At 32.0% G+C, this 12256-nt stretch overlaps 2 protein-coding genes across 2 annotated transcripts in view; one reads left to right on the forward strand and one right to left on the reverse strand.

The window, feature by feature from the left end:
- Nucleotides 1-12254, forward strand: part of LOC109605826 (vesicular glutamate transporter 1) — a 29843-nt gene extending 17589 nt beyond the window's left edge. The window contains exons 3-9 of the mRNA XM_020022425.2: nt 3235-3481; nt 3536-3760; nt 3816-3963; nt 4019-4305; nt 4367-4774; nt 7489-7659; nt 7712-12254. Of these exons, the coding sequence (XP_019877984.2) occupies nt 3235-3481; nt 3536-3760; nt 3816-3963; nt 4019-4305; nt 4367-4774; nt 7489-7659; nt 7712-8014 (1789 nt within the window). The 3' untranslated portion in view covers nt 8015-12254. The remainder of the gene's footprint in view (nt 1-3234; nt 3482-3535; nt 3761-3815; nt 3964-4018; nt 4306-4366; nt 4775-7488; nt 7660-7711) is intronic.
- LOC109602506 (uncharacterized) overlaps nt 1-12256 on the reverse strand; it is a 181663-nt gene that overhangs the window by 101860 nt on the left and 67547 nt on the right. The window lies entirely within an intron of this gene.

Raw genomic sequence — 12256 nt, forward strand, 5'->3', positions numbered from 1 at the left:
CCGCTGGAAATATGAAATAGTGACCTAAATTCCCCTCAGCTCTCGAACAATATGAATGCGTTGACCTCGTCTTACGAAGCTCTCCTGCAGTTTTATTTTTAATTTCCGGCCCATCACGACCGTTTATTCCCCGCATTTCCTACAAATATACCAACATAATAAAAGTGTTGAATCGATAAATGGAGGATGTCGTTTGAAAACACAAAATCAATTTTGAACGAGGACAATTAATGACGGATGTTTGAGTCAATTTAAAATACGGATAGATTTGGGCCTGAGATGATGAACGGAAGTGGGAACGTGCCGTTTGTTCGAAACAGCTTCTTATTCATAAGCTACGATACTACTACTTGAATTGATATGTATTTATGGTCGGCAAACACTGTGTTATTAGATTTCCACATCGGAGAAATGGGGGAGAAAAACATCAATGATAAATACAATTTCGTGTTGTGATAAAATAAACTAGAAATAGGAAAATGAGATAATAAAATATATTTTTGCTAAAATTAATAATTTTAATGTGACTTTTGAAAGAATATTTATTATTACATAACATTTAGTTAAAACAGGACTTTGTTATAACAGTTGGGCTGAAAAGTTGGTAGGTTGTCATAGAAAAAATCTTAAAATCTGTTAAAATATTAATATCTGGATATTTTTAAAAGAAAATAAAAAACACATCAATAATAAATACAATTTTTACTACGTCAAAATAAATTAAATCAGAAAAGTAGTAATAAAAGTAAATAATAATGTATATTTTTGATAAAACTAGACTTTAATATTAGGACTTTTGGAAGGATATTTATTATTTTCCAATATTTTGTTAAAACAGGATAATTTTTAATGAATGGTCACAAAATTTCAACTGTACATTTATTAAAAGTTAAAATATACATATCTCGATATTTTTAAAGTAAAATAGAAAACACATCAGTAATAAATACAATTTTTATTATGTCAAAATAAATTAAAACAAAAGAATAATAATAAAAGTAAATAAAAATGTATATTTTTAATAAAACTAGACTTTAATATTAGGACTTTTGGAAGGATATTTTTACTATATCAAAATAAATTAAAACAAAAGAGTAGTAATAAAAGTAAATAAGGATGTATATTTTTAATAAAACCGGACATTAATATTAGGACCTTTGGAAGGATATTTATTATTTTCCAATATTTTGTTAAAACAGGATAATTTTGAATGAATGGTAATAAAATTTCAATTATACATTTATTAAAAGTTAAAATATACATATCTCGATATTTTTAAAGGAAAATAGAAAACACATCAGTAATAAATACAATTTTTATTATATCAAAATTAATTAAAACAAAAGTGTAGTAATAAAAGTAAATAAGGACGTATATGTTTAATATAACTAGACTTTAATATTAGGACTTTTGGAAGGATATTTATTATTTTCCAATATCTTGTTAAAACAGGATTATTTTTAGTGAATGGTAACAAAATTTCAACTATACATTTATTAAAAGTTAAAATATACATATCTTGATATTTTTAAAGGAAAATAGACAACACATCAGTAATAAATACAATTTTTACTATATCAAAATAAATTAAAACAAAAGAGTAGTAATAAAAGTAAATAAGGATGTATATTTTTAATAAAACCAGACATTAATATTAGGACTTTTGGAAGGATATTTATTATTTTCCAATATTTTGTTAAAACAGGAATGGTAACAAAATTTAAACCATACATTTATTAAGTGTTAAAATATTAATATCTAGATATTTTTAAGGAAAACTGGTAAGCACATCGGTAATAAATGAAATTTTATTTTGTCACAATAAGTTAAATCAAAACATTAATGGTGGTAATTATTAAAATTACAAAATAAAATCTTAAATACACATTTATTACTTTACTGTAAATATATTACAATTTAGCTTTGAAAAAATTATATTTCGCCATGTAACATAAAATATAAATATTTCTTTTAATTTTGTAAAAACAATAGGTAATATATTTTTTAAGTTAAAAAGAAGAATTTACTAAATTTCGAGTTTTTTTTTTCAATGGACAAACAAATTAATTTCATTGCCTTTTTTTTGGTTTCCTTTTAAAAAAATTAATCGACGGAATCAACCAAATAAAGAATAGTGAACGGAAAGGAAAATTTAATTTAATTTTTATATACCGGTGTGGGGATTCAAGCGCAGAAATTAAATTACCGCAAATTGAATTTCGCGCATTATTAGACCCCGCTTATTAACATGACGTACCCCGATTCCCTGATTAGATTTCGTATGCATTCATTTACGTGTTTTCCCATTTAATGGGATATACACATTACAATTAGAGTGTGATCCGATAAAACATAAACGTGCGGTAATGAACGACAAACGATAACAGTAAAAATAATAACAACAAAAATGGAAAGGAAGGAAGGAAGATAAATGATGATAGTTGATCGGTTCCGTGATCGCAGTTGCGTGTCGATATAAATCACAAAACGCAGACTGAAAACCAGTGATTAGATTTGGCGGCGTTTAAAGCCGCTAGCTTGATGAATGTGGCCCCCTAAAAGACTTGTGTAATGCATTTTAACCGTGGCTTTCATAACATATAATCACCCACTGAAAGGGACCATGTTAATGTGTTTTAGTCATAGGCAAAAGGACAAAAAGCCGCAGCGTTGTACCTTTTACAAATAAGTCATTATGTCCATTTACAAACGTGTCACGATAATGATTCACTATTATTCATCCAAGTATTCACTTGTACGTTTGTTTTGTTTTGTAATGAGGTTTCCAAATTTTAATTTAAAAGTAAAAAAGGTTACAGTTCGCATAAACCACCCCAAAAAAAACCAAATCAAAATTTCATTCCTCTCAAACAGGGAGTAAATCAAAGCGGATCGCCGCCCATGCCCGGGACCCGGGACAGATACAAGCTGATAAAGAGGAAGCGGGGGAAACGGAACCCATTAATAACTGTGTCGTGACAATTTGACGAATGTCGCCCGGAACACCCCTTTAATACCCGCCCCCGTTTTATGCCACCCCCGCATTAATCCGCACACTAATTATACGGAAAACAAAAATAAGTGCTCCCGAGACCAAATCAGTTTAGTCGCCGACTTTCGATTCAATTACGGACCGTTTTCACCCTCCACAACTTCACGTTCAATTACTATCTTTTTGTTCTGTCGAACTATTATTAAGGCATTAAGATTTTAAAAAGGGAATTTTTCGATTAGGAAAGTGAACCAATATGAAGAATTCGACGCCGCAAAGACGAAAAGAGAGTCTATTGCGGCGGACGACGCCAGCTCGATCGACAGCATACCGGATATCGATCGCCCGCCACTAAGACACATCGATAAATACATCAGACCTGAACTGCCATGCCTGACGAAAAGAGCGACCGTCGCCTTCCTCAGCTGCGTCGGTTTCATCATCATGTTCGGCATGAGGACCAGCATGAGCGTCGTCAAATTAAAACTGGTAAAGTAAAACCCAGCATCGGTAAAACACCCGAAAACATTTGTCTGAACGCAGAACAACACGTGGTCACCGGAAACTCTGTCAGCAGTAGACTCGGCAATCTTCTGGGGTTACTTCGTGACACAAATCCCCGGAGGGTTGATCGCCGCCGCCTATCCGGCCAACGCACTGTTCGGCGCCGCCATCGGCATCTCATCGTTTCTCAATCTGCTCGTGCCGCTCATCTATCAAAATCCCGACATCCTAATCATCATCAAGGTCTTGCAAGGTTTAGTAGAGGTAAGTTAGAGATTAAGTTTGTTTGGGGGTCTGAGGGATGTTTTGAAATGTGCAGGGCGTAACGTATCCGGCTTGTCACGGTATAATGCGCCACTGGGCGCCACCTTTGGAACGATCCAGGCTGGCTACTCTCGCCTTCAGTGGTTGTTATGCAGGAGTCATGTTTTCTTTGCCCATTTCAGGAGAGATGACTGAAAATTTAGGTAGGTTTTATCAGCATTTGCTTTTCTTTAATTGTACAAAAATGTCCATCCTCAGGAACATTGTCGCCGTTTTACTTCTACGGCATAGTAGGCATAATATGGTACTTGTGTTGGATTTGGTTAGTTTTCGAGAAACCCTCCTACCACACGTGTATAGAAGCGAAAGAGCTTTTGTACATAGAGAACGCATTGGGAAGTGGTCATCAGCAAGCATACGTGGCGCCAACTCTTTCAAACACACCGTGGAAGTCGTTTTTCACATCCATGCCCTGCTATGCGATTTTCGTAGCCAATTTTTGCCGTTCTTGGAACTTTTACGTCCTTGTACTCTTCCAGGCAGCTGTACGTACTTGTTGTTGCCTCACTATTTAGTCACAAAACACGTTAATATTACCTGTTTTAGTACTTCCAAGATGCGTATAATTCGGGGGTTCAAGAGAACACGATCCTGGGCGCACTCCCTCATCTACTGATGACGATCATCGTGCCCAGTGGCGGCTTACTGGCCGACAGACTGAGAAAGAAAGGTATTCTGACAACGACCCAGGTGAGGAAGCTGTTCAATTGTGGCGGATTCGGAATGGAGGCCACCTTCTTTCTCATCATGGCCTATTCTCACACGATAACGCAGGGAATGACCGCACTTTCGATAGGCGTTGCCTTCAGCGGTTTCGCAATATCTGGTTTTAATGTTAACCATTTGGATATCGCCCCGAAATACGCCAGTATTTTGATGGGCATGTCCAATGGGATTGGGACCATTGCGGGCTGTTTGTGTCCCATTGTTGTGCACAAGATTGTCGTCGACAAGGTAAGTGTCAGTAATTGTTTTTGGTAATGTTCAGATTTTAAAATTAAGAAACACGTTGTTCAACAGAACAACCACAACCAAATGAATTATTCTTCTAATAAACAAGTTAATAAAGATATTTTCATGCAATTTATTTAAGATAACTTTAGTAAATTTTGAGACAATTAGTTTATTTCACTTTCTGTATTAAAACATATAATTTCTTGATGTGTATCTGTAGCAACATATTTATGAGTCAATAAGAACTTTCCCAAAGGTAGGAATGTGTAAACTCCCATACCCATAAAGTCTAGTTTAATCCTGTTTGCTTTATAACTGCCCTAAAAATAACAAAATTTTATAATGTCTTCTCCTAATTTTTTTTTTAAGACATACTTTTGGAATAGGACAACCGGGTTGCATCTTAACACTTCTTTGTACTTCTTCACCAATCTTGCCTGCATATGTTTTAAAAATTTTACAAAATTTACCGGATACTTTTGTTAGTTGTTGCAGTTTCTTTGCACTACTAATTCGGTACAAAGTTCCCATAACCTAATAATTGATAATTTACTCAAAAAGTTTGTTATTTATGATATTAAATAAAGTGTTAAATAAAGAGGTAACAAAATTTAAGTCTAAGTAATAAAATCATTAATCTATTAATGGATAAATGATTTAATAAAAATTAGCACATCAAATATCCATTTTATTTCTTACCACTTTATACATGGAGAAATAACTTACTAATACATTGTCATCCAGAGGATGGGGTAAATCAATTGAAAATGACATATATTGAATGTGGCCTTCCATCCACAATTTGCTGGTAAAATTAGTCTTTGTATTTTTCTTGTCACACTCTTCGAATTTTGTGAGTCTTAGGTCACAAAATACCTTTAAAAAAATATTAAACAACAATTTAAATGGGTATAAGACATTATTTACCATAGAGACTACGATGATAATTAAAACAGCAAAGAAAACACAATTCATCTCGTTATAAAAATAATCATTTGCAGTTTTAGCAAAACACATAAACTAATTTGAATCACGAAATGAAATGATTTTCGTTATAAATTTCGTCACGCCACTAATAATGGATAATGGATGTTTAGGAAGATATGAAACACGTTATATCGATATTACCATTTAAAAATAACAATACTGTCTAACAGCTACAATTTTTTTTAATAACCGACAATAATAATCGCTTAAATTCAAACAAACACGAATTTTTGTAATGTTGGTAAATGTTTTTAACTAAAAAATATTTTAAGAATTAATTAAAAAATTTGTCATAGTCGATTCCATTAAATTTTAGATTCAGATTTTTTGTAATTTGTATAGAGTATTTCAAGAAATTAATGCACCACACTCACACCAATATTTTAATTATTAATATTTTTTGAAAACGGGAAAAATAAACATCTTTGTATATTTATTTAAAAATAGCTTTTTATTTATATTTCTAATAAAAAATATTGTTTTTCTTAAAAAATTAAAAATTAACAAAATTTCCCAGATATGTTCTATTGGATTAAGGTCTGGACTGTGAGCTGGCCAGCCCATAAAATTAATCCCAACATCAGCAAGATAATTTTGGACAAAATGGGCTGTATGTAGTTGTATAAAAGAAGCATGTTCTTGTAGAATATCCAAAATGTATCGTTCAGTATTACCTCCCCACACCATAATTGAGTCCCCACCAAATAAGTTGGTGTTTACGAAGTTACATTGAGCATATCTTTTATTTGGTCGTCGAAACACACGTATCTATGGTATGTCTTCAGGCAAAATCTAGATTCATCTGTAAACAGAACTCGTTCTTTATCCACTTCTACCCAATTAACCTTCTCTCTGGCAAAATTTAGACGGACTCTGTGATGATCCATGGTTAAGGTCGGGGCTCGATCACGAATATGTTCCCTAAGTTCTTGTCGAGTAGTTTTAATACTTATTCGAACCCCTTCTACGTTTTCTAACAGAGATTATAAACTTTTTGTAGTCACAAACCGTTGTCACAAAGTTAAAACTCTCAAAAAATGATCTTGAGCATCAATCTCCATGAACCGGTGTAACATACGAGGAATGGATGTATGGGATACACCAAACCTTTTAGCTATTCTGGAGTAACTCCAAGCTTCTTCTACTAAAACAATCGCTTGGGCACACTCATCAGGAATTAAAATTCTAGATTGCCTTTGTATATTGACAATTAGCTAAAATTAATAAGGAAATGGGAGTGATAAATGAGTCATGTACAAAGATATTTCAAAGTTAATTCAACCAATGTTCTATTTACTTAAATACAAAGATTTATTTACACAATTATAGGTGATGCATTACTTTCTTGGAACATTTATATTAAATTTTCATTATACTCTGTGTTATATGCATAAAGACGTCAAAATTTAGCCCCTATTAATAATTTATAAGCATTATTAAAATTATGATAAACCGGATGAGAAACCGTGCAAAATGCAATAGCCAACGAACCAACGATCATGCGAAAAAACCGCATCAGAAAACCGAATTAGTTTCGGCCATCAAACGGAGACAAAGCGATTCCGCGTCGCGACGCCGTCACGGTCCGTAATTCGGGGAGTCATTGTGCTACGCGACGCACCCCAAATTCCATTTTTCACGGACCGGCGACGCCGAAACACGCCGCATCAAGCTCGCAGCCTCCGTTTCCGGCTTTCGCTCGCACTAAAAGCGTACGTTGTTTCCAGACGAGGGACGAGTGGCGCGAGGTGTTCATAATATCGGCGGTCATCCACTACTTGGGCATCATATTTTACGCGATCTTCGCCAGCGGCGAGCTGCAACCGTGGGCGGACTCGAAGGCCGAGGAGGAGAAGCAATGGAACCAGATGAACGAGGCGCCGATGAAGCCGTCACCGGTAAGTGTCTCGAATGTTTTTCGGCAGCGTTGTCAATTGATGGTTTTCGCAGTCGAAGAGCAACGGTTTGCTCCACCGTCAGCTGAGCGGTGCGGCCGCCGGTTACGGAACGGTGGAGACCGCGTTGCCCGCCCGTCCGCCGCCGCCGTCGCATCAGAACTCGCAGGAGACGCCGACCAGGCCGCCGGCTCCGCGGCAACTGCCGCAGCAGCCGCCCTCCGCTCCCGTTGTGCCGTCCGGGAATCCGTTCATGAGCGGCGGCTTGAGCGGCAACAATCCGTTCAGGCAGGAGGCGGTACAACCGGAGCCGCAGGATTCTTATATGCACGGTACTATTGACGATAGAACGTATTGAATGATTGATCGGCCATATAAATGAATTAATGATTAGTTGAAGATTGAATTGTTTTTGGTACTTCTACAGTCTTGACTTTTGTTATCGTTACCATGTTTCAAGTAGTAATAATTAAAGGCACTAACGTTGGGACAATGCAAGTCCAGAAACAATTCAATCTACGATTATTGTCTAAAAATTCCGAAAAAGTGTTTAATTATTGATAATGTGTTGTCAGTTAGCAGAAAGAAAAATTTTTACTTTTTGGAGAAAGTAATGACTGAATTAAACATCATCTTGTTCATGACGATTAATGTTAGTATTCATGTTAGAGACAAAATTTTTTCTACGACTACAAATTACATACGAACAATTTAGATAAGAATACAAATTTTGACGAATAGTTTACATGACCGTAGGTAAAATAGTATCTAAACTAAAAACTAAGATCACTTCATTATTTTGACAGGATATATGTATAATAATATATAAAAAAATAACTATTCTAAAATAGTCGTACAGAATATTACTTCATAATATTACTATTAACAACAAAAAGCGTCGACAATAATAGAAATGTTTGGACAATAAGAGAATTGAGAACTAATAACACTTTATTATATAATTATAATATTTCATAATTTTATTATTATTCAAAAATTGGGTAAAGATTTGTTTAGCAAAGAGTAATATTATAAGGAATCATACAATTAAGTGTCTTAAACTCATATTAATCTTAATTGATTTTGTGTAAATTAGCACCAAATCAAAACTTACTTGTGATTGATTCTAAAAATATTTAACAATCAATATTTTCAAGTTATATTTTGTAACTTCAGGATTGTCAACCTAATTAATAAAGCAATAATGAAATAATAATAATAAAACCAGTAAACAAAGTTAACAGATTTCTTCCACTTAGGATTGTTGTCAATCTTGTTGGTTGAGTGACTGTAAAAAGAGTGCTATTTTACAACAACTTAAATTTGTAAAAATATACTTGCAATTGTTAACCACGCACCTCATAAATATAGTTGATTGTCTATATCTATTGTCTATTTATATCCGTACGTTTTTCAGGGAGAAACTTACGGCGTTGTTAGTATATTTGCGACAATAACGGGTTTGGTAATTTTTTTCTTAGATTGGGTTTTTTGAGCATTTTTGAGATGAATGTTATTGCACAGGCAAAATTGCACGTGTAAATAAATGAAAGCACGTGCGTGCCAGCCTTATCGCACCCTTAAAAACGTTGATAAAAATGAATCTTTGCCCAATATTTGTACAGCATAAATGTGCAACGAACTCACTCGAATATTTTCTTCTTATGTCTTGACAAAATTCTTTTTTGTTGGAACAAGACTTAAAAAGTATTTATTGGAACAAGTTTTAGAGGATTTTAAAATGAATTGCTTAGTTAGACGAACACTAAATTAAACCAGTGTTTGGATAAAACGTCAATTTTATAGCAAATTTAACAATTTTTTTTTTAAATTTCCACCGAAATACGTTAATTAAACATTCGAATTGTTTTTCAATAAACACAATGTATATAATATGATTTTGAACTGTCGTACTAGAACAACAGAGCAATGTAGTTGAATGCACTAAGCACTGAATGAATGCACCGAAAAAATCACTGTAAATATTATTTCTGTTTTGTTAATTCATTTTTTTTTTCCAAATTGATTGATTGCAAACTGATTAAAATTCAAATTAATTCGTTTGCATAATGAAATAAATCATAAAATCAATGTTTTGTATTATTTTGCATGAGCCTCTTATTTTTATTAAAACAAATATTTTTATAAAATTGCACCAACGCACAAAGCACCTTGCACCTGATTATTTTAAAATTATTTTTAATTTAAAAATAAAATACACTTTTTCTTGATTTTACAACATTGTGATAATTTCAATGGTTTGAAAGATATGTAAATATGTAGGAGTATGCTTGTTATTTGTTTAGATTGTTCTAAAATAGTTTCCTGTCTCTGTTTTTCTAGTATGTGTACATAAACATTTTCTGTTATTCATGGAGAAAATTAAAAATGTTTAATTATTCGTTAAATGATTAGATATTTTGTATTTTTTCCTTGAAGTCCCTCTTATAATTGTTTATAAAGTTAGAAGTACTATTAATATTTTGGGTACTACCCAGGCTGTGCTGACAATAAATTTGATGGGGTCACAACCCTATCAAAACTTTGATAATATTTAAGATAATTTAGAAACTGTATGAATTAAAGTATGATGGAAATTATAACAGATGGGAAAAAACTCTCAAACTAATGTTTGAATTGTTCTATTGAGAGTTACATATAAAAGGAAAGAAGGTGTGAATGGAAAGAGAAATTTTATTTTTTTCTAATATTGTTTCAATTATGAAATTTCATAACAATAAATAATACAAAATAATAAAATTTATTGCTATGCAAATTCAAAATGTTTCAATTAAAAATATTTTTATAAAAAAATATAAAAAATATACCACAATTTAATAAATTGTATTGTTATTTATATTTCTTAAAATATTGTTTATATTTTGTGTATTATGAGTTCAAAAAAAATACTTTAATTTTTTCATTTTAAATGATAAATTAATTTAAAGTTAATATTCAAACTAATTTAATCAGAAATATTTTATAAATCAACTGATTAATGTCAATTACTTTTAAAGCACAAACATTCTATTGTCGAAAAAAATATTCCATTTCCAAAATAATTTAATGTAAATTGGAATATTTTAAATATTGTATTTCTGATTAAACTGTTAAAAATAACTTAATCTATTTGAAAATAAGGCTTAGATCAGAATGTGTATTAAAAAATCACTGAAATCAAATTAAAATAATCATATTAATTAATTTGGGATGTATTTTAAATGTAATTGCAGTTTTATATGTGTGTATATCTTGAAAAATCAATAATCTTCGTATTCTAATAAAATGACTAGTTAATAATTTTCGTTGTCATAAGGTGTATGAATATAAACTTAAGTCATTGTTATTGTTATTTAGTTTGCGTTAAAATTTGTTCAATTAAAATGTATGTCTTAAAAAGTATTCTATAAAAATTGTTAGACAAGTACTGTTTATGGAATTTAATCAGGGACAAAACGATTTTTTTACTTCTGTAGATGTTTTTTCTTAATTATTTGTAGACTGACAGTTTTGGCCCTGGTTTCATTTTTATCCTGAATTACTATTAATAATACCTATACATATTAGAGCAGTATTAGTTGACAACTGTTGTATAGAGCAGACAATAAAAGTATACAAAAACATGTATATAAAATCTGCGATAGAATTTATCCATGACTAACTAGTTAAGCAGAAGCCTAAATGTAAAAATGTGTAAATAAATGTAATTCCTGTAATTTTCGCAGTCGCACAATTAATTTTACGTTGTTAGTCAAACTGTTACTGCCGTAGCAATTGTTTCATTTTATTTTTCTACATAACAAATATATCAACATTCGGTAGCTGTGTAAAAACTTGTAAAGTTGTTAAAGTGAATATACGACATTGTTTTTGGGGATAGTGTTTAGCAAAATGATTTCCAAAAACGATTGTATAGATCTCGTGGGTGTTAAGTGTCTCTATCTCTTTTTACATCTCTCTAACTCGTCAATATACATGTAAAATTTTTATTTCGGCGACGACCGTGTTGTAAATCTCGCTTGAATAAAAATTTTCGTCCGTAGTTGTGTTTGTGCATCGCTTCCACTGCTTCGTATTAAATTTTCGTTGGAAATTTTTGATAAAATAACTCCGGAAAACGGATTTCCAATTTTTGTGGCGGTTTTTGGAAATCCACCACAGTTTTCCGATAGAGCATTTTAGTGTAGAGGCAATAATTACATGAAGAATACAAAAGTGACAAAATGCATATATACGTGTACGTTAGTGTTTTAAATCTTGGCATATCTCTGTGTTAGGATACTATTATTATGAGATTATTTATTATTATTATTATGGTTGTTATATCTAAGGTGAACCGGGTGATATCTTATGATGATCCGCATCCGGAAGTGCATGCTAATAATGTATTTAAAGAACCTAATGGATTTAACAAATGTTGCAATGTCCCTTACTAAGTAGATTTTTTAGTCCGTACAAAAAATGTATTCAAATTTCAAATGTGATGTAATAACAGTTACAAAAAATTACATATGTGTAAGAACAAAGTAAAAGCAATGTACTTAAAACTCGTTACAAGATTATCAATGTGTTAAATATTCAATAAAATCTAAGAAGAGTA

The sequence above is a fragment of the Aethina tumida genome, chromosome 7, assembly GCF_024364675.1.
Source record: "Aethina tumida isolate Nest 87 chromosome 7, icAetTumi1.1, whole genome shotgun sequence".
Classification (NCBI taxonomy): Eukaryota; Metazoa; Arthropoda; class Insecta; order Coleoptera; family Nitidulidae; genus Aethina; species Aethina tumida.